At 60.5% G+C, this 23,026-nt stretch overlaps 3 protein-coding genes across 4 annotated transcripts; 1 reads left to right on the top strand and 2 right to left on the bottom strand.

Moving 5' to 3' along the window:
• The first annotated feature begins 310 nt into the window (after positions 1 to 310).
• Positions 311 to 5,423, top strand: CERS2 (ceramide synthase 2). Its single transcript, XM_063421103.1, has 11 exons — positions 311 to 469; positions 1,808 to 1,981; positions 2,454 to 2,571; positions 2,666 to 2,784; positions 2,923 to 2,980; positions 3,062 to 3,112; positions 3,309 to 3,401; positions 3,726 to 3,854; positions 3,930 to 4,036; positions 4,137 to 4,290; positions 4,517 to 5,423. Exons 2-11 carry the CDS (start codon positions 1,809 to 1,811, stop codon positions 4,643 to 4,645), a joined length of 1,131 nt encoding a protein of 376 aa, XP_063277173.1. The 5' UTR covers positions 311 to 469; position 1,808; the 3' UTR covers positions 4,646 to 5,423.
• Positions 5,211 to 20,755, bottom strand: SETDB1 (SET domain bifurcated histone lysine methyltransferase 1). 2 transcript variants are annotated; one of them, XM_063421098.1, is made up of 22 exons: positions 20,609 to 20,754; positions 19,901 to 20,123; positions 19,578 to 19,744; positions 19,222 to 19,259; positions 19,009 to 19,108; positions 18,527 to 18,697; positions 18,041 to 18,242; positions 17,077 to 17,150; positions 16,611 to 16,801; positions 16,087 to 16,264; positions 15,505 to 15,631; positions 13,247 to 13,405; positions 12,241 to 12,849; positions 11,755 to 11,871; positions 11,291 to 11,460; positions 9,790 to 10,403; positions 9,293 to 9,321; positions 9,077 to 9,206; positions 8,470 to 8,626; positions 7,927 to 8,141; positions 7,505 to 7,593; positions 5,211 to 7,055 (listed from the first exon to the last, which is right to left on the bottom strand). In XM_063421098.1, the coding sequence occupies exons 2-22, from the start codon at positions 20,110 to 20,112 to the stop codon at positions 6,938 to 6,940; spliced, it is 3,867 nt and encodes a 1,288-aa protein (XP_063277168.1). In that variant the 5' UTR covers positions 20,113 to 20,123; positions 20,609 to 20,754; the 3' UTR covers positions 5,211 to 6,937. The 2 variants fall into 2 exon arrangements, with proteins under 2 accessions (XP_063277168.1, XP_063277169.1); XM_063421099.1 differs by lacking the exons at positions 5,211 to 7,055; positions 7,505 to 7,593; positions 7,927 to 8,141; ... (6 more) ...; positions 12,241 to 12,849; positions 13,247 to 13,405 and adding an exon at positions 13,489 to 15,198 and having other exon boundaries at positions 20,609 to 20,755.
• A 1,028-nt stretch (positions 20,756 to 21,783) lies between these two features.
• On the bottom strand, positions 21,784 to 22,632 carry CTXND2 (cortexin domain containing 2). The gene has a single exon (XM_063421250.1). The coding sequence runs from the start codon at positions 22,051 to 22,053 to the stop codon at positions 21,880 to 21,882; it is 174 nt and encodes a 57-aa protein (XP_063277320.1). The 5' UTR covers positions 22,054 to 22,632; the 3' UTR covers positions 21,784 to 21,879.
• Between the last annotated feature and the right edge of the window lie 394 nt (positions 22,633 to 23,026).

Below are 23,026 nucleotides of genomic sequence, written 5' to 3'. Positions count from 1 at the left end.
GGGGGTGTATATGGGGCGCACACAGGGCTGTCTATGGGGGTGTATATGGGGCGCACAGGGCACACACAGGGGCTGTCTATGGGGGTGTATATGGGGCGCACAGGGCACACACAGGGCTGTCTATGGGCACACAGGGCACACACAGGGCTGTCTATGGGGATGTATATGAGGCACACACAGGGCTGTCTATGGGGGTGTATATGGGGCACACAGGGCACACACAGGGCTGTCTATGGGGGTGTATATGGGGCACCCCGAGGTCCGTAGGGGGCGCACCGATCCCGCCTCGGCGGTCGATTGCTCAGGCCTGGGCCCGCCCCGCCCCACGGCGGGCGCCGCTCCCCGCGGCGTTGCGGTGACGTCACTCCCGGGTTGCGGTGACGTCACTGCCGCCGCTGCCTGGCGCGGGGCGCGCGCGGGACGGAGGGCGCGAGCGGCGGCTCCGTGAGGGCTCCGGCGGCGGCTGCGGGTGAGGGCGGCGGCGGCGGCCGGGGGGCAGCGGCGGCGGGGGGGCAGCGGCGGCGGCCGGGGGGCAGCGGGAGCCCGCGGGGCCTCCCCGCTCCGGGAGGGGCCGCCCGCGGGATGGTTCCCGCTCGCCCCCCCGCGCCAGGGCCGCGGCCCGGCCTCTCTGCGGGCGTTGGGCGCGCACCGGAGCCATCCCGGGCCCCGCCGCCCTCGGCCGGGGTCCGGCGGGGCCCCCCGGGGCTGCGCGGGCGGGGCCGGGCCGAGGCGGGGCCCCCCGGGGGCGCAGAGCGGCCTCGGGCCCCGCCGGGGTCGCCGCCCCCCGGCCCGGGCAGGGCGCGCAGCCCCCGGGCCCGGAGCCCTCCCGGCCCCGTTCGTCTGTCCACGACTTAAAAACGTCGGGAGTTCTTCCGTTCCCAGCGCGATCGCCCCTAAAATCTCCCCCTGGGGAGGGGTCCGGCCTGGCGGGGACCCCCTCCCTCCGCCCGCGGTGCCGGGGCTGGCGCGGTGCCGCCGGGGCCCCGGGGCAGGAGGCGCTGCCGGCCCTGACCGCGGCCTCACCCGCTGCTCCCACGCTCCCCTCCCGTTACCTGCCCGCGGCGCAGCCCCGGGAGCCGGGAATTGCGGCACCTCCCTCCCGCCCGCCCTTGCGAAAGCGGCCACGGTGGTTCCTCTTCCTCCCGCAGCGCAGCGGAGCCGCCCCGGCCCTCGCCACAGGCGCCGCGCCGGGGATTCCCTGCCCGGGGCTGGGATCGCAGCCGACCCCATCCCGACCCCGCGGGGCTCCCCAAACCCGGCCGGGATGCGCCGGCCCCGCTCCCCTGCTCCCGCCCGGAGCCTTTTTAAAGCACAAAGGTGCTCATTGTGCCGCCAGCAAATCCCTAATCCCGCCCGGTGCTGTGCCTGCCCTCGGCACGGTGGCGGTGGGCTCCATCTCCCACCCGGAGCTGGGTTTGGGTCAGCCGCGGGATGCGCACACAGCCCTCGGGAGGGAAACCGGGGGCTTCTCCTCCTCCTCCTCCTCCTCCTCCCGCTGCCGTGCCGGGGTCGCCGTCCCGGTGCGGGGGCTGGAGGCGGGAGCCCGGCTCTTCCCTCGGGCCGGCTGCAGGGCCCCGCTCGGAGGCAGGACTGGGTCCCTGTTAATGATCACCCTGTGACCTCCGGGCTGCAGGGAGCAAAGTCCCTCGGGGCCCGAGCCCGGCCGCTCCAGCAGGGATTTCACCGGGGCCTCCGTGGGAGCCGAGGTGGAGATCGGGGTGCCCGGGGCAGCAGGGGGGTGGGAGCAGGCCGGGCTGGGATCTCCTCAGAGATGCCCCCCTCACCTCTCCCCCTCTCCTTCCCCCAGCATGTTTCAGACCTTGTACAGCTATTTTTGGTGGGAACGGCTCTGGCTCCCGGCAAACCTCACCTGGGCTGACCTGGAGGACCGGGATGGGCGAGTATATGCCAAAGCCTCTGACCTGTACATCACCCTCCCCCTGGCCTTCCTCTTCCTCGTTGTCCGGCACCTCTTTGAGACGTGAGTCCCTTCCCTGGGGGTGGGCACGGATCCTGAGCCCCTGACCCTGCTCTCCCTGAGCCCTGGGATGGGGCACCCTGGGCTCAGCCTGGCTGGGGGTGCCCGTGGCCCCCCGGGGGTCCTGATCCCCCCACAAACCCCCGTGCTCCCCTCTCCCCACACAAACAGGGCTTTGTGCATCCCCCGCCCTCACCGGGCGTTCAGGGAAGGATTTGTTGGGCAAACAATGGGAACAGACCCGGCTTTGTTGGGATGGCAGAGAGGGGGGGACGCCCTTCAGCCCAGTGGGGACAGCCCGTGACTGAGGGACCCGGGGGCTCCCCTGGGGCAAAACCCACCCCGGAGAAGGCGCAGCAGGACGGGGAGACCGAGGCATTGAGTGGTTGTGGGTCCCTGGGTGGCTTTGATGGGGCCACATCATCCAGGGGGATGACAGAAATGGGGACGTTTATGTCCCCAACTCTGTCCCCAGGTACGTGGCCACCCCCCTGGCCGGGCTCCTGAATGTCAAGGAGAAGGTGCGGTTAAAAGCCACCCCCAATGCGGTGCTGGAGAAGTTTTATGCTGCCACCACCAAACACCCCAAGCAGGTGAGGGCTGGGGGCTCCCCAGAGGTGCCTGTGGGGGGTGAGGGTGGCGGGGCCGGGGCTGTGTGACACCGTGGGGCTGTCCTGGTGTCCCCAGGCCGACGTGGAGATGCTCTCCAAGAAGAGCGGCTGCACCGTGCGCCAGGTCGAGCGCTGGTTCCGCCGCCGCCGCAACCAGGACCGGCCCAGCCTGCTCAAGAAATTCCGGGAGGCCAGGTGAGACCCCCTCCCCACCCTGGGGGGCTCTGGGAGCTGCCTGGGGGTGGGAGACGCGGGGTCCGGGGCCGGTGGGTCCGTCCTCCTCCCTCCTGCTCCCCGGTGCCCGTCTGAGGAACGTCTGCTTCCTTTTTCCAGTTGGAGATTCACCTTTTACCTTATTGCTTTCATTGCTGGCATGGCTGTCATAGTGGATGTGAGTATTGCCCCCTCCCCTGAGCTCCCCTGGCCCCCCCCGGCCCCTCTGACTCGGTGTCTCCCCCTCCCCACCCCGCAGAAACCCTGGTTCTACGACCTCCGGGAGGTGTGGAAGGGATACCCCATCCAGGTGAGCATGGATCCCGTCCCAGCTGCCAGCCCACGGCTCCTCCTGAGCTCCAGGATCACAGGGGGAACTGCCAGAGGGTCTCCTGGCACCCCTGGGGGCTTGGGGGTCCCCAGGGCACCCGGCTGGCACCCACAGAAGGGGACCAAACCCCTCTGGGGGACACTGAGGGCTCCCCCAACCTGTGCCTTGCCCCCAGAGCATGCTGCCCTCCCAGTACTGGTACTACATGATCGAGCTCTCCTTCTACTGGTCCCTGCTCTTCAGCATCGCCTCCGACGTCAAGCGCAAGGTGGGGGCTCTGGGAGGCTGTGGGGACACGCGGGGACATCTGGGCAGGGTTTTCTTCACCCTCGGGCAGGAGGGAGCAGCTGTGAGGGTGTGGGGACACGCGGGGACATCCGGGCAGGGTTTTCTTCACCCTCGGGTGGGCGGGAGCAGCTGTGAGGGTGTGGGGACACGAGGGGACATCTGGGCAGGGTTTTCTTCACCCTCGGGTGGGCGGGAGCAGCTGGGAGGCTGTGGGGACACGCAGGGGCGTGGGCTGGGTTTGCCGTGGGTGGGATTGGGCCGCTGTAACCCCCCCTTTGCTGGGCTCCCCTTGCTTTGGGCACAGGACTTCAAAGAGCAAATCATCCACCACGTGGCCACCATCATCCTCATCAGCTTCTCCTGGTTCGCCAACTACATCCGCGCCGGGACGCTCATCATGGCCCTGCACGACTCCTCGGATTATCTGCTGGAGGTTGGTGTCCCCTCCCCGCTGTCACCGCGTCCCCGTCCCGTGCCCCGTGCCCCCCTCACCTCCTGTTCCCCCCAGTCTGCCAAGATGTTCAACTACGCCGGGTGGAGGAACACCTGCAACAACATCTTCATCGTCTTCGCCGCTGTCTTCATCATCACCCGCCTGGTCATCCTGCCCTTCTGGTGAGCCCCGGGGGAGCGGGGGAAACTGAGGCAGGGCTGGGGGAGCTCAGGGGGGTGGGACGCTGGTTCTGCCCGTGACGGGAGCGGCTCTTCCTGGCAGGATCATGCACTGCACGGTGTTTTACCCGCTGGATCTCTACCCCGCCTTCTTCGGGTACTACTTCTTCAACTTCATGATGGTGGTGCTGCAGTCGCTGCACATCTTCTGGGCCTACCTCATCATCCGCATGGCCCAGAAGTTCATAACTGGAAAGGTGAGAGGGGACCCGGCCCGTGGGGACACCGTGGGACCCACCTGGGGTGGATGAGGACGGGGCTTTGCAGGGGACACCCCCAGGTCCTGGATCCTGACTGGCCTTGGCTCCCCCGATCCCGGAGGGTCCTCGGTGGGGAGGAACTGCTGCGGTTGCAGTGGGGAAACTGAGGCACGGCAGGAGAGTGGGAGCTGCTGGCTCAACCCCCTTTTCCCTGTGCCCGCAGGTGGTGGAGGATGAGCGGAGTGACCGTGAGGAGACGGACAACTCCGAGGAGGAGGAGGAGGTGGCCAAGAACGGGCCCCTCTCCAATGGCCACCCTGTCCTCAACAACAACCACCGCAAAACCGACTGAGTGCCCCGGACCCGAGAGCTGCCACCTCCTGCCGCCGGCCCGGCCCCTCCGGCCGCCCCACGCCGGGCCCGAGCGCCCGCCGGGCTCTGCCTCACACTCACCGCTGGTGCCCTTCCACCTCTCACCTGCTGCCTTAACCCACCGCGGGTCCCGGGGCCGGCGGGGGCCGCGCCGGGGCGGCTCCGTCCCGCCCCGCAGCCCCTGGGATTGGCTCTGGCCGAGAGCTCGGCCCCGGCCCCTGCCGGGCTCTGTTATTCCTCATTTCCCAACCATTCCTTCGCCGGGGGAGGGGAAAAGCCCCTTTCCCTGGCCCGTGTCCGGCTGGAAAAGCCGGCTCAGCCCCTGCTCCGCCGCACGGGAGGGAGGAGCAGGGGATTCCTGGGTGTTTCGGTGCCTAAATGATGGGATGACACTATGGAAGTACTTGGGGGAAGGAAGCTGCGGGGCTGAGTCACTCCTTGTGTCTCACAGAGTTTAATCCTCTCATTTCTCTTCGGTAAATGGATTTTGAGTCTCTCCCTCTCCGTGGCCTCTCCCAGCTGTAACAGGATAAATTTCCAACTGATTTTTCTTTTTTTTTTTTTTTTTTTCCTTTTCTTTCTATTTATTTGGAAGACAGAAGGAGCCGGGCTTGGCTCTGTCTCCTGCATCCCCCGGGATGCTGTGAGACCTCCCAGCACGGAGGGGTGGGGGGAAAAGGACCATTAACCAATGTCAGACCAAAACGTGTTTTGTTGTTCTTGTTTTTTAAAAAAAAATAAATAAAAGGTTAAATATATTAGAAGTTAAACTAATAAACTTGGGTAAAAAAAAATACAGGATTTGGGCATATTCTGTGAGTGGCACAAGGGCCCTGGGGTGGGGGGTTATTTTGGCATAGATCCTTTAGGCAGTGCTAAAAATGGGCAGAGTTGAGGATTTTGACGGCTTTTATATTTTCTTTTTTCTCCTTAAAGTTCTCCAAGTCTTCAACCCCAGGCTGGAGCAGGGGTTTGGGTTCCCTGAGGAGCTGCGGCCCCGCTGGGATGACAAAGCCTCCATTCAGGTGGACACTCGGGATGGAACTGGAGCTCCAGGAGGCCCCAGAAAGGTTTTATTTTACAAAGGAAAAAAAGGTTATTTAGCAGGAAAAAACCCAACAGGCCTCCCTTGTTCAGGGCTGCGTTGAGCTGGGCTGGTGTTGGCTGTGGGGGGTGGGATGGTTGGAACTGGCTCCACCACCCCCAGATTGGGGTTTTCCACGTCAATAATGTGAGATTTGATCCCAGTTTGTCAAACTTCACCTCTTTCATTCTGTTCCCAGGGTGGTTTTTTGAACCCTTTGGATCTGCCCGGTGCCTTCCCCCACCCTGCAAACAGAAAAGGAACCCGAGCCCCACACCTGGGGCTGTGCGTGGCTGTCAGACCCCGGTGATTTTGATTTTCCCTCTGGATCCGTGCCCGGTTCCTCCCTGCCCTGCCCGGTGCCCAGAGCCCGTCCGGGGCTGTCCCAGCTGCCGCCTCCCTGCAGGGACAGGGACAGGGACAGGCACCGGAGCTGCTTCCACAAGAAAAACCCAACCTGTTTCCCTGTCATTTTCCCAGCTGGAGGGTTTAAGGAGTGTTTGTTTTGAGGAAAGGTCAAGGAAAGGTGAAAATGTGGGAGCTCCTTATCCCTTAGGCTGGGCCCATCCACCTCTGGCATTTTTCCTGCAAACCCCACAGGAACGAGGGCAGGGGTTCAGCCCTGCTTCTTCAGGCTTCTTTGTGTCTCAAGGTCAGGGTAGGGGTTTTTTAATAGAAAAACACACTTTTATTGCTTTTTAGCAACTAAAAGATTCTTTAAAACAGCTCACAGGTGAACACAGATAAACTTACTTTTTGTCTTTTTTCACTTGAACTCTATAAATCCTGATTGGTCCAGTCTTCCACGGATTTCTTCCACCATCCTCCCTCCCACTTTCAAGGCCTCAGTCCCAACTGGGAAGCACTTCCTGGGAATACTGAGGAAGTGCTTGCTGCTGGAAAAATGAGGTTTGTGCCTTGAATTTGGTGGAAAGCTGGAAGAGAGCAGGAAAAGCTCCTTCCCTGAGGGAGCCTTTGCCTTGTGGGATAACTGGAGCTTCTGGAAGGTGGGAGAAGCCCAGGGCTGGGAATCACCCCCAGCACAGCCCGGGTCTGCCCTGCTCCATGTCCATCTGTGGTTTCCAGGCGAATGGAAGAACTGAGAACCTCTTGAGAAGAAACTTTACCCTCACTGAGGGAAAGTGAGCACCAGGCCTCTGCAGAGGGGGGTCCTGGGGGAGCAGGGGCTCAGAGCAGGCGGCCCCGGCAGTCGATGGCCCCGCAGCAGCACAGCAGCTCCTTGCCCTCCACGCTGCCCACCTCGTAGTTGTAATCCCAGGTCAGCTCCGTGCCAGCTCGGATCCGCCTGGGAGGGAAAAACCACACGGGATGGGCGGGGAAGACTATTCCAGAGAGGAGGAGAAAGTGCAGGGTAGGAGGAAGCTGCGCTGCCATGTGAGAGCTCCAGGACGAGGCTGAGGCAGCCAGGGAGAAGGGGACCAAGTTCCCTGATAAATCATTCCCATGAGGAGCAGGGGCACGCAGCAGGGATTCACCACAACTCAAAGATTTGGGACTAAAACAAGAAGGGAAATCGGCTGCTCCGTGCCCTTTGGGAAGGTCTGAAACTGGTGGAAATCACGCCAGGATCCCCAGCAGAAGAGAGGGGATTTCACCTGACACCGAGGCTTTCTCTGCACAGCAATGATGGGAAACTGGGAATGGGGGAACTCCAGGAGCAGGGAGCACCCAGCCCTGGCCACGGAGCCACAAAAGCCCAGGAACCCTCAGCCCCTCCCTGCCCTCAGCACTCACTTGCTGGCGAAGAAGGCGACCCAGGGGAAGCGAAGGTCGTGGGTGTCCACGAAGACGTTCTGCACAAAGAGGTTTGGGGTGCAGCTGTGCTGTAATGGCAACAGGAAGGAGCCTGAGCTGCTGCCCGGGCAGGGAGGCCGAGCTGGCAGCACTGAGCACGGCCTTTATAAACAAGCAGCATTCCTGGTTCGCCCGCCGCATCCAGCGGAATCCTGCTGGAACAGGCTGCCCGCCCGGGCTGAGTCACAAGATCCACACTCAGAGGTGCCGGGCTCTGGAAGGACTGACGGGGCCACCCCTGCTCCCGCAGCAGCCGCTGTTCCACCCGGGAGGGTGCCTCATCCTCCCGACCCTGCTCTTCCCCCGTTTCCAGCCCCGCCGGGCGCAGGCCGGGCCCCGAGGCGCCCCCGGGCCCCACTCACGTTGAGGTAGCGGCCCAGGTTGCCCTCGAGCTTGGCGTCGATGATGTAGCAGTTCTCCTCGCCGTCGTAGAACTGCCGCGTGCTGCGCCGCACCGGCCCCGCGCTCTCGCCCTTGTCGGCCGCCGCCAGCGGCGTCGCCTTGATGGCGATGCCGTGCGTGGACTTGAGGGCGAAGCCCCGCGTGGATTTCACTGCCACCTGTCTCTTCACGGGGCCTGCCGTGAGAGGGAACCTTCCAGAAGAGGAGCCCGGGGCAGCGCTGCCCCCGGCCCTGCTCCCCTCAGAGCGCTCCAGGACGGCTCCTGGGACCAGCCCAGCCCAGCCTGCACACCCGCCGTAAGCCTCACTGTTGCTTTTTCTTGCAATACCCAAAAATATCTGGTTTTGAGGAGCGCATTTTGCGGTTTTGTCCTGCCAAACACGTGGGCAAGGTTCCAGCCTCAGCAGTCAGACACGGCAGGAGCAGCTGCTGTGGCCTCACGAGCCCTTCCTGGTGCTTTCCAACCAAAACTCCTCGCCCTCAGCCCTGGTCCTCCCCCTCACCTGAGCCGGATGACTGATTCTTCTTGTCCTCCCCTTCCTCCTCCTCGGATCCCGAGGAAATGGTCTGGATGTCGTCGCTGTCGTTGGTGGTGCCCGGGGCCTGCCCTGCCCTGTTCTCCTCGTCGCTGTCGGTACTGCTCGACAGCGTCAGCACGTCCTGGGGGCAGGAGCAGCTCCTGGAGTGCCCCCACGCCTCCCTCCTCCCCAGGAACACGGGGCTCTCCTCCACCTCATCCCCCCTGCTCCAGGACACCCTTCAGAAGGGGATTCCTACCAGATCCCACAGGCCAATGTTTGAAATACCTGTGGGATTTTGGGGGGCTGCTGAGTTCTGCTTGAGATCCTGGAGCATTGATGCTCCAAAGGAAGGGAGAAGACCCCCAAAACCAAGGATTGTTCCCCAGGATGGCTCTGCCAAACAACGGGTCCCAGGTGTGCAAACCAAGGTGCCAAATCCAACCCAAATTCCACACTTGATTGTTCAGATCCACAAAAGACCCCCAAATTCCAAAGGAAATCAGCTGCCCTCCAGGAAACCACAGCCACAACCCCCGTGCTCAGCTGGGAACTGAAGGCAGAAGATAACCCACAGTAGGGCCCCGCTCACCTCCAGGGGCGGCAGGCCCAGCGAGCGCCGGCGGCTCTGCAGCAGCGCGGAGCCGCTCAGGGGCCGGCGGATCCCGTCCAGCTTGGGGGGACACGGGTTGTAGCCGTACCTCCTCCCCAGCCCGCTCAGCCTGCGGGGCGGGACAAGAGCGGGTCACGCCCGGGCTCCCGGGGAAACTGTCCACGGGACAGGAAAACACCATTGAAGGGATCTTACCCAGGAATTCTGGTTGGTTCTTCGGGTTCCTGCAGAGGGGAGAAGCACACAAGATTGGGATCTGTCCCTTCCTGAGCGCTCACCAGCCTCTCTATGGATTCGTTCCCCAAAATGCCAGCCCAGGAGTGACACTGTCCCCATGCTGTGACACCCAGCATGGAGATGCCCCTCCCTGGGGGACTCCAAGTGCCCTCCCTGGAGCAGGGGATGGACAGGGACCACCTCCATGTCCCTGCCGTCCCCAGCCGTGTCCCTCAGGTCCCCAGCAGGAGGATGTTCACCTCTGCTTGCATCAAGAGACTTCTGTAGCCTCTTGTGCCACAAACTCGCTCCCTGGGAGGGGAAAAGCTCCTCCCTGTCCCACCAGAGAAGCCAGGGGAGCTGAGCACAGGGACACCCCAGAGCCCCACAGCCCCCTGCACGTGCTGTACAGGGAGAAAAGCCACTGGAGCAGCAGCACATCCCTGCCTTTAAGTCTTCCCCCATCTCCCCCTCACCTCCTTCTTGGCTGGCTTTGCCTCCCCGTTGAGATCTCCCGGCGCGGGAGCGCAGCCCTTCTCCCTCTCGGCGGGGATCTCCATCTTCACAGCCTTGGCCTCTCCCCCCTCGCCCGTCCTGAAGGACGAGGCGCTGTCGCTGTCCTGGAAGCTCTCGGCCACGCTGTTGGAGCTCAGCCACGAGGCCACTTTGTTCTTGGAGGTCTCCTCGGACGCGGGCAGCTTGCAGGGGGCGGCCGTGGCGGGCTCGTCGTGGCCCAGGGGCCGCGGCAGCGCCGCCTCCTTGGGCGCCGGCTCGGCGGGGTCGCGCTGGCCGCGCGTCTGCCGGCGCGTGGCGTAGCTGCGCAGCACCGAGCTCGTGCTGAAGCTCTCGTCCTTGCAGAAGTTGTCGTCGGAGCTGTCCTCGTTGGACTCCTCCAGCTCCTCCGTGCCCGTGTTCTCGTTGTCGTCGTCGTCCTTGAGGTCCACGCCGCTGTTGTCCGACGAGCACTTGGCGTCGCTCTCGTAGCCCTCCTTGAAGTTCTCCACGCTCTCGATGTGGTCCAGGTTGGCAAAGTACTCATCGCCCATCTCCAGCCCCTCTTTGTCAGCAAAGTCGTCCGTGAGGATTTTCCCTGGGGGGCAGAAAACCAAGGGTGAGTTTTTTGGGGTGACATTCGATTTTATCCTCTCCAAAGGAGGAGAGAACAGGGATGACACCGTTTTATTCCAAAGCTGGGCTGCAAAAGGACAACACAACCCTGCCTCTTGAAGTAACAAAACACTGAAGCTTGTGGCTGAGCTAAAATCAAGGTTCTCAGCCCAGAAATCTCTCCAGAGCAGCTCCAGCAGAGCCTTGGAAGGGCTGGCAGGGCAGAGGGAGCAGCTCTGGCTGTGCCCGTGGGCGGCTCCAGGGCCAACGCAACCCCTGCAACTTCTGCATCCCGTGGGCTGTGCCGGGCCCGGCCGGGCTGCTGAGCAGAGGAAGCAGGGCTGGGGGTTGGGTGACCTCAAGGACAGCCTGGGGGACGCCTTGTGACATTGGCACTGCCACCATGAGGGTTCTGCAGTGTCCTGTGCCAGCGCTGGGTAAGCTCATCACTCAGCTCTCACCCTCCAGTCCCCCAAACAGCCACGGCAGGAGCTTCAGACCCCTCTGCTGAGCTTGGAATCGTGGAATCGTTGAGGCTGGAAGAGCTGCTGAGTCCAGCTGTTCTCCCCAGCACTGCCAAGGCCACCACAGAGCCCACATCCACCTGCTTCTGAGCACTTCCAGCAGCAGTGACCCCATCACCCCCTGGGCAGCCTGTGCCACCCTGACCACCCTTCCCAGGAAGAAATCTTCCTGAATGTCCAACTTAAACCTCCCCATGGCATTGGAGAGAGCCAAAAGGCCCCGCTGAGCCCCCTTTACTTCAGGATGAGCCCTCCCAGCTTCCTGAGGCGTTCTCCAGGCCCTTTTCCCTGTGTCCCAGCCCCACTCCCACCCGTGGCTTTGCACAGAGCAGGTTTGAGCTCCCACCTGCGTAGATGCAGACGAAGGAGCCCTTGGCGATGTCGTCGAGGCAGCGAATGCCCCAGCCCTTGTTCTGGGTCTTGAAGAGCTGCAGCCGCACCTGCAGCCCGTGCTGCACCAGGCGGTTCGTGCACATGTTCACGTTGCACTTGCACCTCTTGTTGCACTCGTAAACGCTGCAAGAGAGGAGAAGGGTGACAAATTCCAGGATCAGGAAACATCCCAAAGGCTGTGGCTGCTGGCAGTGCTGGGGGATGCACAGGGATCCCTGGGGACCAGGCCTGGAGCAACCCTGGCTCATGGGTGGTGCCTCTGCCCGTGCTCTGGGTGATCCTCGAGGCCCCTTCCAACCCAAACCATTCCACAGCTGGCAGAAGAACCAAGACCAGAGGCCGGGGTCACATCTGGTACCCCCAGGATCAATCCCCCCTCCGTGGAGCCGGGCTGGTGCCTGTGAGGGCTGTGCTCACCCTGTGGGGAGACATTCCTCCAGCCGCTTGTGCTGGTAGCCCGAGTTGGGGTTGATTTGCCCTCCGGGGGTGCAGCCGCTGGCCTGGATGGTCAGCTGGTGACAGGCACACCTGGATCTGCAGAGACACAGGAAAACCCACCAGTTACACTGCCCACATCAGTCTGGAGACAGGAAAAAAATCACATTTAAGCAGAGATGGGCACAAAGGGATTGACTTGGAATCAAATCGAGAGAAGTTGCGGATTTCTCATCCCTGGATGTGTCCAAGGCCAGGCTGGATGAGGCTTGGAGCAACGTGGGAGAGTAGCAGGCGTCCCTGCCCACGTCAGGAGCTGGAGCTGGGTGATTTTTAATGTCTTTTCCAACCCAAACCACGAAACCTGCAATGGACTGCCCCGCATGGCCTCAAATCCCAGGGCAGATCCACCTGGGGGTGTTCCTCACAGCCCCAGCGCTGTCCCCTCGCCCAGGAGCAGCCACCTACTTGTCCCTGCAGCCGTCCTTGCAGTCGCAGCCCACGAGGAACTCCCAGCTGGTGTTGATGTAGACGCCCTTGCCGGGGATCCTCTCCTTGCTGTAGGCCACCTGCGGCGGCGGCGTGCTGTCGATCTCGTTGACGCACGACAGCGGCACGTCCTCCTTGCCCTTGGTGATGTCGGCGATGTAGTAGTAGGGCTTGTAGGGCTGGAACTTGCGGTCCACCAGCACGTAGGGGTCCAGGCAGAACATCTCCAGGAAGAGGAAGTCGCAGTCCGTCTCGAAGAGGTAGCGCTCGATCTCGTGCATGGAGCGCAGGCACAGCCCGCAGGGCGTCTTGTAGAGCACGTGGAATCCCATCTTGCGGTTGACGCGGCGCCGCGCCGTCATGCGCCGGAAGTCGTAGAGCAGCGGGATCAGCAGCGGGTTGCGGCTGCGGTACTGGTCGCTGCGCAGGGGCCGCACCCGCGACAGGCAGGTGTAGCTGCACACGTGGGGCAGGTAGAAGAGGCGCTCGAGGGGGGCGCGGTAGGACGGCTCGCTGGGGACGCGGTCCAGCATGCCGTGGAAGGGCTGCGAGGGGCCGCCGCCGCCGCCGCTGCTGCTGCCAGGGATGCTGCGGGGACAGGAGAGGGTTAAGGTTAAGGTTAAGGTTAAGGAGGAGCTGTGCAGGTGGGAGGAGGCTGGGCACAGCACAGGTGGGCCCAGGGGGGCCACAGCACCTGGCTCAGACTGGCCACGGTGTGACCAGCAGTGAGTGGACAGGCACTGGAAGGCGGTGAAGCTGCCGTGCCTGTAGGTGCTCTAAACACCAGTGGCTGTGGCACTTGGGGACACGGCTCAGTGGTGGCAGTGCTGGAGGGACTCCACGAGCTCAGAGGCTTTTCCAGCCCCATGGATTCCACGATTTGAGCTGCTGAAACCCCACCAGAAACCCGCCGGCACACACAGGCCCCACACGTGTCCCAACGCCCCAGATGGGAGCACTCAGAGGTGTCCCCAGCTCTGCTCACCGGTGCTGCAGGGCTGGAAGGGCTCTCCCGGCTGCCGGGGGGTCCCCAAGGACAGGGGAGGACGGGGACGAGTGGCCGGAGCCCACGGAGCCGGGGCGGAAGGCCGTGCTCTTCTTGGCCACCTGCTTCCTGCCCTGCGCCTGCTGCGTGTCCGAGCACCTGCAGGAGGGAAGAAAAAGCTCATTTGGAACATGGAAAAGCAACGTGGGAATCAAAATAACATCAAAATAACGCTGCCCCATTGAATTCAGAAACCCAGAAGAATCCCAGCAGTGGTTTTTTCCTAATCAGTGTGAAAATCAGCCCATTCCTGGCTATTTCTGCTACAGCAGTCCCACGACCACTCTGAATTTCAGAACTGCAGCTCCAAGTGACTTCTGATTTTGAAATGAGGCAAAGCTAACGAGGATGGCCAAGGCCTTAATCCCAGACAGCTGGACAAACCAGGCCATGAAGAAACCCCAGGATTATCAGAAACCAGAGTTTCCAGAGGCTCAGCCGTGCCTGAGTGGGAGGAACAAATCCAGAGCGTTCTCTTGCAAGGACTGAGGAACAAGGTAAGATTGTGCAAGGGAATGTAGCAACATCCCTGATGAAAGAGCTGGCAGGGGCTCCAAAATCACAGGTTCTCAACCCGTTTCAGGGGTTTTCAATCAACTGCAGGTTTCCAAACTCTTCCAGGAGGTTTTCAACCCATTGACATCAATAAAACAGAAAATCACCCCAAACCAGCTGCTGAAGAGGAAGAACAGTGAAACTACTGGGGAGAAAGGAAGGAGACAGAGAGCAGCAAGGGATGAGGGTTTCTGCCAACAGCTGCCTGAAAGCAAAGTGTTCAAACACATCTCAAAAAGAGCAGGAGGAGAAATGGGCCTGAAACAGTCAGAACTGGTGACAACACTGACAAAGAGGGGGAAGAGATCCAAGCATTCCTCAGGGGAAACAAAACACCAGAGTGAGGAGACTGTTCTTGGTTTTAATAATCTGAAATCCAAGTGTTTGACCCCCACAGAGTCCCTAGGACCAGCACGGACACGGCCAGGCCTGCACTGTCCCCTGCCCCTGCTCAGGGGCAGTTTGGATTTCAGGGCAGGGAAGCAGCTGCACAAAATCCACATCCTAAAGCCAAGCCCTCTGTGGGGAGAGGGAAAAAACTCCTTGTAAGCACTGCAAGGCCTCAATAGGAAAGGATTCAGAGGTGACAGATGGGGCTGCAAGTCCAGCTTGGTCGTCTTCATGTCGTGACACTGCCCGTGGTCCTGGGGTGCCCCAGGCCCAGCCCAGGGGGGCCTGCAGGGGTGGGGGCCCAGCCGTCCCTTCCAGGACCTCCTCCAGCATCCAGGATCTCTCCGGGGTTATGGAAAAGGTGAAGTTCTTGTGGCTTCCACTCCCAACCCCTGCTCAGAGCAGCACAGAGGGAGCGTTCCCAGGGGTAAACTGGGTTACATTGCACTGCTGCTTGGAGAGGAGCCCCCAAGGCCCCTGGCTAGGGCAGGTGGGGTTTGAGCTGCTGCTACACCTGGAGAGCAGGTGTGAAGATTGACCTCCTGCACAGGCTGCTCACACCTGGGACACGTCCTGCCTCCCTCAGCCCCACCAGCAGGGCACAGTCACAGCAGGAGATGTGCTGGCACAAATCCAGATGGGAAATCCACAGAGCTGGCAAAAATGAGCCGGGAGAGCCTCTCCCTCCCCTAAAGTGTCACCCAGCGCATTCCCAGGTGCCCCTGGTGTCCTCCAACACGCTCCCTTCATCAGCAGGCCGAGCTCCTCCTTCCTCCAGGCCTCCTGCAGCCTGCGGCTCCGGGATTGTCCCCCTTGGGCCCCTGGCAGCGGCTGGGCCGGGGGCTGCTCCGTGCCCACCAGGACCCACCACTGATCCCGAATTCCCAGCGAGGTCAGCGAGCAGGTCAGTCCAAGTGGAGGGACACAAGGCAGCCGGGGGCCAGTGCCTGGATCAGTGACACGAGGGAGCAATTCAGATTTGGGCAAGAGAAGGGGCAAAGGTCTAATTGGGAAAGGCAAGAGCGAAGCTTTAGCCCTGAGGAGGAATATTTGGCTTGGGGAGTGTTGGCTCTCAGCTCCCGCCCCCAGTTACTCATCCAGCAGCTTTAGGGAGGAGTATTCCCCCAAAATCACGACTAAAGCCACGGAGGAAACCTGCAGCTGAGGATTCCTCTGCACAGAAGAGGTGGTGCCTGAGAGAGCTGAGCGCTGGAGAGAAGCAGAGAGGTGGAAGGTGTGGCTCTGGTACTCACTCCATCTCCACGGGCTGAGGAGACGCAGGACGTGCAGCTGGCGGCGGCTCTGGAGCCTTGTACTGGGGACCAGCTCCTGCCAAATCCTGCGTGTACTGGACCACAGGGCCCTTGCTCCTCACAGCACCTGGTGGGAAAGGTGAAAAAGCAAGGAGTCAACAGGAAAAGTCCCTAATGTTGTCCCAAGTTGGCTGTACGGGCCCCAGAACCCTGACGTGTGCCTGGAAGGAACCAAAGCAGAGGGATTTGGGATTGACGGTGGGTCACTGCCAAGCCTGGAGCACAGCAGCTCCCCCAGAAATTCTGGTCACTTCACCCAAGTGCAGTTTGGTTTTGCAGCATTATTCCAGGAGAAAAATCCCACTGGAAATCTAAATCTCCTATGCCAGAGGAGGAAAACCCTGGAAATCTAAATCTCCTGTGCCAGGTGAAAAGACTTGCTCTAAAATCTCCTGTCAGAAGAAAAAAACCCAAAACCTGGAAACCTGAAATCTCCAGGAGTTCTGCAAAAGAATCCACCAAAGCCAACCCACCCTCCAGTTAAATCCCAGGATCTAAACGAAACCAAAAGATGCCACCAACCAACGTTGGGACGAGTCCTGGCTTGCCCACTCTGCTTCTTCTCCTGGGTGGAAGCTGTGGAAGTTTTCATGCTGAACATGGGCTCGAGGCGAGTGGAGCCCCGGTAAATCCACTCACAGCGTCTGTCCTCTTGTGGGAACGAGAAGGAAGAGCTCACAGTTCCCATGGGAAGAGCTTCCTGCAAGGAAACACAGGGAGAGCACAAGGAGACAACGGTGAGTACAGCAGAACCACGCCGTGGTTTATGTATTGTTTGTGTAATACCCTCTAATAGAGTATTAGGGAATTTTCTTTTCCTGGAGAGGGTGTTCATGCCCTGGCAGGCTGACCAGGGCAGTGGTGGAGTCACTGTCCCTGGAACTGTCCAAAATCCCCGAGGATGTGGCACTTGGGCACATGGGCCTCAGGCTCCAAGACCTCAGAGGTTTTTCCAACCTCAATATTTCCATGATTAGTAAGGAAAACAAAGCTGATCAGATCCCCCGCCTCAAATTTAATCCTAATGGGAAAAGGGAAATTCCTACCAGGAAAAGGATTTTCACCAGACTCCCATCCACTTCCTCCACTCTGGATTTCCACCAGGTGCCTTCCCACTCGGTTTTGATCAGCTGCCCACTCTTGAGCAGCACCATGGGCCGGTTGGGGTAGGCAGTGATGTACTCCTCAATGAAATCCCGACAGGAAACGTCCTCAATGTCTTCCCAGGCCTTTTTCACTGTTTGGAAAGGGCCGCGGGGCAGAAAGGGAATAGCACAAAACAGAGAAAACATTTAATTCTCTTTTTTAGGATACCCTAGGTGCATTTTTACTAAGGTCAACCAAGGGGTGATCCCGAGGGCCGGAGTGTTGGTGGTGGGGCACCCTGAGCCTGCCCTGGCAATAAACCAGGACTTCAGATGTCTCCAGGCTCAGCACCAGCAGGGACAGGGCCGTTTTTGGGCCCAGGCCCTTCCAAAGACCCAAAGCTCTGCAGGGACAGGGATCACTCACGTGGCCGGCAGACCGGGTACAGCTCCCACTCCTTCACGTACGACGCGTAGCCGTCGTCGAAGAAGATCAGGAACCTGGGAGACAAACGGGAATTAGGGACAGGAGCTGAGGAGAACACCCTGGAATGGAAGTGGAGAACCTCTCCTGCTCCTCCTGGACACATCCCAGTCCCAGGTGAGCACAGAATGGAGAGCTCCAGGTGCTCCCTGTGCTCCCCACGGCTGCTCACACAGCACAGCTCCCTGCCAGGCCCTTCCCCTCTGCGCCCCAGGAAAGGGAGATAAAGGAAGGGAAAGGATTAAAGGCTCCTGGTTTCTGCAGGGAAGATGGATAAGGCACCCACTCAGTGCCACTGAGAAACATTCCAGGCCCTGGAGCTGTACAAAAGCTGCAGGATGAAGGATCAGATCACAGCCAGGAGAAAAGTCATAATTTGAGTATCAAACTCAGCTCATTTTCGGTTATTAAACACAGGTAAGATAAAATCCAACACAATTTACATCGGATCTAGGTGGATTAAATCCTTTATCAATCTCTTCAGGAAGATGACGAGCCTTTATCTTAAAAGATCAGAGCAACCCTGCCCCTTCTTTATTCCCAAAAAAGCTGCTCCAAACCTGCTTTCTCCTCCTGGAGAGCTCTGGCAGCATTGCTGCCACTCCACCCTCCCAGGACTCCCATTTCCTCCCACTGTTTCACGCCTCAAGGGGCCCAGACTCAACATTTGGGTGGTAATTTGAATAAATTAGCAGATCTAATTCCTGACTCGGGGCCAGGAGCAAGAGTGGAAGATCCACCCTGAGCTTCAGAGATAAGAAGGATGAAGAAAGTCAGAATAGCATTCCTGGGGAGGGCACAACTCAGCACCTGAAGCGTATTCAAAGAAACCTTTTTTTTTTTTTTGCCTAAAACAAAACAAATAAACCAGAGATGGGGGCACGTGACCGTGGGGAACAAGGAATACCTGTCTTTATTCTTGAGGTTGGGGGTCTCAGCCACGATCCCAGCATAGAGCCAAATCTGGTTGCCATCCTTGTACCTGGCCACCACCCTCCTGCCCACGTGGTGCCTCTCAGCAGACGGGTGGTAATCGTAGGCAATGTGGTTGCCCGAGAGCAAACTCTTTCCTTTATTATCAAATTTCACTTTGTATTTCTTGCCAGCACCTGGAAAAACATTTTAAGGCAAACAGAAGATAAACAAACAGGAAAATAAACAAAAGCTGCGTGATTTCACACTGGAATTCCAACACTCCGGGTCGCTCTGACATCGTTTGTGCAGAATTAACACAGAATTCACTTTAAAAGCCTTTCAGGATTTAATTTGGAGGGTGAAGCAGTGGAGGTGTGTTGCTCCCACAGTCCTCTGCAGGTGACATCAGCTGCTCTGACACCTTTTAATCCAGGTTTCCTACCCAAAATCCCAGGAAAGCCCCATGCCTGGCACATACCAACCGTCTGGATGGCAATCAACGTCCCCTTGTGCCATGTCTTGGTTCTTTTTTTCCCCAAAATCCTCATGCCCACTTTGAGGTCCCCATCAGTGTTGAGATCATTGCCAGGGGCTGCAGGGACAGTGACAGGCTGGACAGTGCCAGGAGGTTCCTGAGGGGGTTGTGCATCTACCAAGGAAAAACAGCAGAAGGTCAGTTCTAAACCACCCAAAGCTCCCTTCTTGGCACACAGCTGGAAGAACACTTCTGGAAGAGGAATTCCTGCTTTCCTTCCCCTCAGGCAGCCCAACTGCCTCCTTTTTACTGAATGGAAACACCTTGAAAAAAGAGCAGGAACTCATCATCAATATACCCTAAATTAAAATATCAACTTGGCATCAATAAAATGAGTGGAGATTTCCAGCAGGGAAAGTGGGTCACTGTTCTCCCATTTGGGGAAGAAAAGGCCCAGGGCACGCAGCCCCTGGAAGCTCCCACACCTTTCTGTGCCTCCTGCAAGTTCGTCTTCTTGTTCACAGCATCCATGAATTTCGCAACGTCCCGGGCAGATTTCCTCATGGCAACCATTGCTTCCCGCAGCTGGAGGGGAGAGAAGGGAAACATGGAGAAACTTGTGGCATTCCCAACACAGTGCTGTGTCTCAGGAAAACCCCACGTGAGGGAACATCCCTGCCCAGGGCCTCCCCACTCACCAGACTCTGATCCCTGGAGATTCTGGGACTGCTGCTGCCTGTGAGTGAAGAGAAAACAGCGTTTTAAAACCTTTCTTGTGGGAAAAAAATCCATCCTAATTAAATCACAGAAAGAAGGCAGAACAAGGAAAAGCGTCCATCCCAAATCCCTGCCAGGAAATCCACCCAAACGAGGCTTTTCCTCAGCCACCTTTCCTAACGTGGGACCATTCGAGGGGCACAACAGCGAGGCAGGCGGGAAAAGGGGAAAATCCCAGTCAGGGACTCCAGGAATTCCAGAACGCCAACAGGATGTGGCAGATGCTGCCCGAGAGCATTCCCTCCTCCCAGCCCCGGCCCTGCTGCGGACACTGAACTGCGCTTCCAGCCCGAGTCCACGCTCAGGACGTCGTCGTCCTCCTCGTCGGCGATCTCGATCACCTCCGCGGGCGCCGGCGCCTCGTCCTCCGAGCTGCTGTCGCGGTACTGCAGCCCCATCATGGAGTACAGCTCCTTGGCCAGCGTCTCGCACTTGTCGATGGCCCTGGGGGAGGGAGGAGACCGGCTGTGCCCCCCAAATCCACAGGAGGGGTCTGTAGCCTTGGGGAAGTGCCAGTGTCCCTCCACCCACGCCGTGGGTCTGCCCTGAGGGGCCCCACGTCCCCTGCTCGCAATCCCAGCTCGCTGCAGCCCCACGCACCTCATGGCATCGTCAATGAGCTGGTCAACGTGGGCCACCTCCTCCTCCTTGTGCCTCATGCACTCCTCCAGCTCCTCCAGCTGCTGCTTGCGCTGCTTCACCCACTCCGAGTTCTCCACTTCTTTGTCGATGATTTCCTGGAGCTCCTCCAAGGAGATCCCCAGGTCATCCATCACCTCCTCCTGCAGCTCTTTCATGTCCGGGGAATCCATCTCTGCCGCACCTGAGGGTGCGACAGGTGAGGGGAGTTAGGGGAGGCTGGCGAGGGAAGGGAGGGGGGCCCTGGGAGCTGCCCCACCTTCCCCTCATCCCCCTGCCTCAATGTCCCCTCAGAGCCCCCCGGTCCCCTCACAGCTCCCCCGGTCCCCTCAGAGCCCCCCCCGGTCCCCTCAGAGCCCCCCCCGGTCCCCACAGCCCCCCCGGTCCCCTCAGAGCCCCCCCGGTCCCCTCAGAGCCCCCCCGGTCCCCTCACAGCCCCCCCGGTCCCCTCAGAGCCCCCCTCGGTCCCCTCACAGCCCCTCCGGTCCCCTCACAGCCCCCTCCGTCCCCTCACAGCCCCCTCGGTCCCCTCAGAGCCCCCCCGGTCCCCTCCGTACCCCACACCGGGTCCCCCCCATCCTCTCCCAGCCCACTCCGTCCCTCCCAACCGCTCACAGACCCTCGCAGGGTCCCCGTTCCCCTCAGCCCCGGCGCCCCCGCCTCACTCACGCCGCCGGTCCCGGGAACCGGAGCGGAACCGGAGCGGAACCTGGCGCGCGCGACCGGCCCCGCGTGACGTCACTTCCTGCGCGCGCCGCCCGCGCTGCCGCCCCCTGGCGGGGGAAAATCCCCGAAATCCGGGAATGGATTCCTGTGGGATCGGGAATAAATCCCTGTGGGATCGGGAATAAATCCCTCCGGAACCGGGAATGAATTCCTGTGGGATCGGGAATAAATCCCTCCGGAACCGGGAATGAATTCCTGTGGGATCGGGAATAAATCCCTCCGGAACCGGGAATGAATCCCTCCGGAACCGGGAATGAATCCCTGTGGGATCGGGAATAAATCCCTCCGGAACCGGGAATAAATCCCTCCGAGATCGGGAATAAATCCCTCCGGAACCGGGAATGAATTCCTGTGGGATCGGGAATAAATCCCCCCGGACCCGGGAATAAATCCCCCCGGACCCGGGAATAAATCCCTGTGGGATCGGGAATAAATCCCTCCGGAACCGGGAATGAATCCCTCCGGACCCGGGAATAAATTCCTGTGGGATCGGGAATAAATCCCTCCGGAACCGGGAATAAATCCCTCCGGACCCGGGAATAAATCCCTGTGGGATCGGGAATAAATCCCTGTGAGATCAGGAATAAATTCCTGTGGGATCGGGAATAAATCCCCCCGGAACCGGGAATAAATCCCTGTGGGATCGGGAATAAATCCCTCCGGAACCGGGGATCGGGGATCGCCGCCGTCCCCGGGCAGAGCGCAGTTCCAGCCGCAGGCACCGGGCCGGGCGCGGTTGTTGCCCGGGCGGCCCCGGAGCCCCGCGGCGGTTCGGGGCCGTTGGAGCCGTTACCGGGCCCGTAACGAGCCTTACCGGGCCCCAGAACGGGCCTTACCGGGCCCCAGAACGAGCCTTACCGGGCCCCAGAACGAGCCTTACCGGGCCCCAGAACGGGCCTTACCGGGCCCCAGAACGAGCCTTACCGGGCCCGTAACGCGCCTTCAACCGCCGGCCCGGGGGCGTTTGCAGCACGGGGGCGATGGGGGAAATGGGGGGTGCTGGGGGAAGGGGGTCCCGCGGGGCACGGGGGGGTACCGGCAGCGCTGAGATAACGGGCCCGGCGGTGCTGGGGGGTTCTGCTGGGGCTCCTTGGAGCACCCTGGGCGGTTTGGGGGTCCCGGCGAGGTTTGGGGGGTTCTGCTGGGGCTCCTTGGAGCACCCTGGGGGGTTTGGGGGTCCCGGTGGGGTTTGGGGGTCCCGGCGGGGTTTGGGGTCAGTTGATGGGCTCCTCCTCCCAGGTGGAGGTGGGGATGGCGCTGTAGGGATCCACCACGAGGCGGGCGCAGCGCACGGTCATGGCCAGCAGGAAAAGCCCCAGCAGCACCACGAACGCCGTGGCCACGGCTCTGTCCAGGTCCAGGGCGGGCAGCGCTGTGGGGGTCTCCATACAGGGACCCTCAGGTGGCTCCTCTGCAGCTCCAGAGGCCCCTCAGGTGGGGCTCCCGTGGCTCCTGGTGCCACTCAGGTGTCTCTTGCTGCCTCCAGGGATCCTCCAGCGCGTGTCCCCCAGCGCGCAGCTCCCAATGACGTCCCTGAGGGCCAGAATGGGGGGGATTCATGGGGTTGAGGGGTCAGAAAGACTCAAAAAAAGGGAAAATGTGGCCTCGAGTCCCCTCTGCTCCTTCCTTACCTCCCTGCAGCCAGCGCTGGGTCTCTGTCCCGGCCCTGCTGGCTCCAGGCCTTCATCAATTCTGCAGGAATGTGCCGGCATCACCTTTCAGACACTACCCAGAGGATTAAATTCCCACCCCGCACCCCCTTCTCCCATCAGGAGGAGGCTCTGAGTCCCCTCATGGATCTTCCTGGTGACTTGGGGTGATTTGGGAGTTCTTGAGGAGGATTCATCCCCAAAATCCAAAAGCTTTGCCTGTGAGAGGATTTCAAGGTAGTTCTTTGCTTATGTTGGAATACACTGGAAAAAACTCTTGGAAAAGGCATTGAACTGAGCTACCCATTTGGGTCTTGCAAGACAGCCTCATGAAAACGCCAGAATACCCAAAATACGCCAAAAATCTCCGTCAAGTTTCTTTATTTTCCCCCTCTGAGAGAAAAAAATGATCACTTTGGGAAGACAGGGAAACTTTGACAGCCCATGAGTTGGGCTGTAGGGGTTTTCCAGGGATTTTTCAGCAAAGGATGAGTTTTGGGGTTCTGTTGGTGGCCCCAAATTCCAGTCCTGACTCAAAACCTGTTCCAATCCCAGTCCCAATCCCAGTCCCAATGCAAATCACGTGACGTCACCAGCACCGCCCACATAGCCACGCCCCCAAAAGGCCCCGCCTCCTCCCCGGTGTGGGCGGGACGCGGCCGCCTTCGCCCCGCCCCCTGGCCGTGCCCTCCGGTTGTCCCCGCCCCCGCCC

The sequence above is a fragment of the Prinia subflava genome, chromosome 35 (assembly GCF_021018805.1).
Source record: "Prinia subflava isolate CZ2003 ecotype Zambia chromosome 35, Cam_Psub_1.2, whole genome shotgun sequence".
Lineage (NCBI taxonomy): Eukaryota > Metazoa > Chordata > Aves > Passeriformes > Cisticolidae > Prinia > Prinia subflava.
This window is presented reverse-complemented; position numbering and strand designations above follow the sequence as displayed.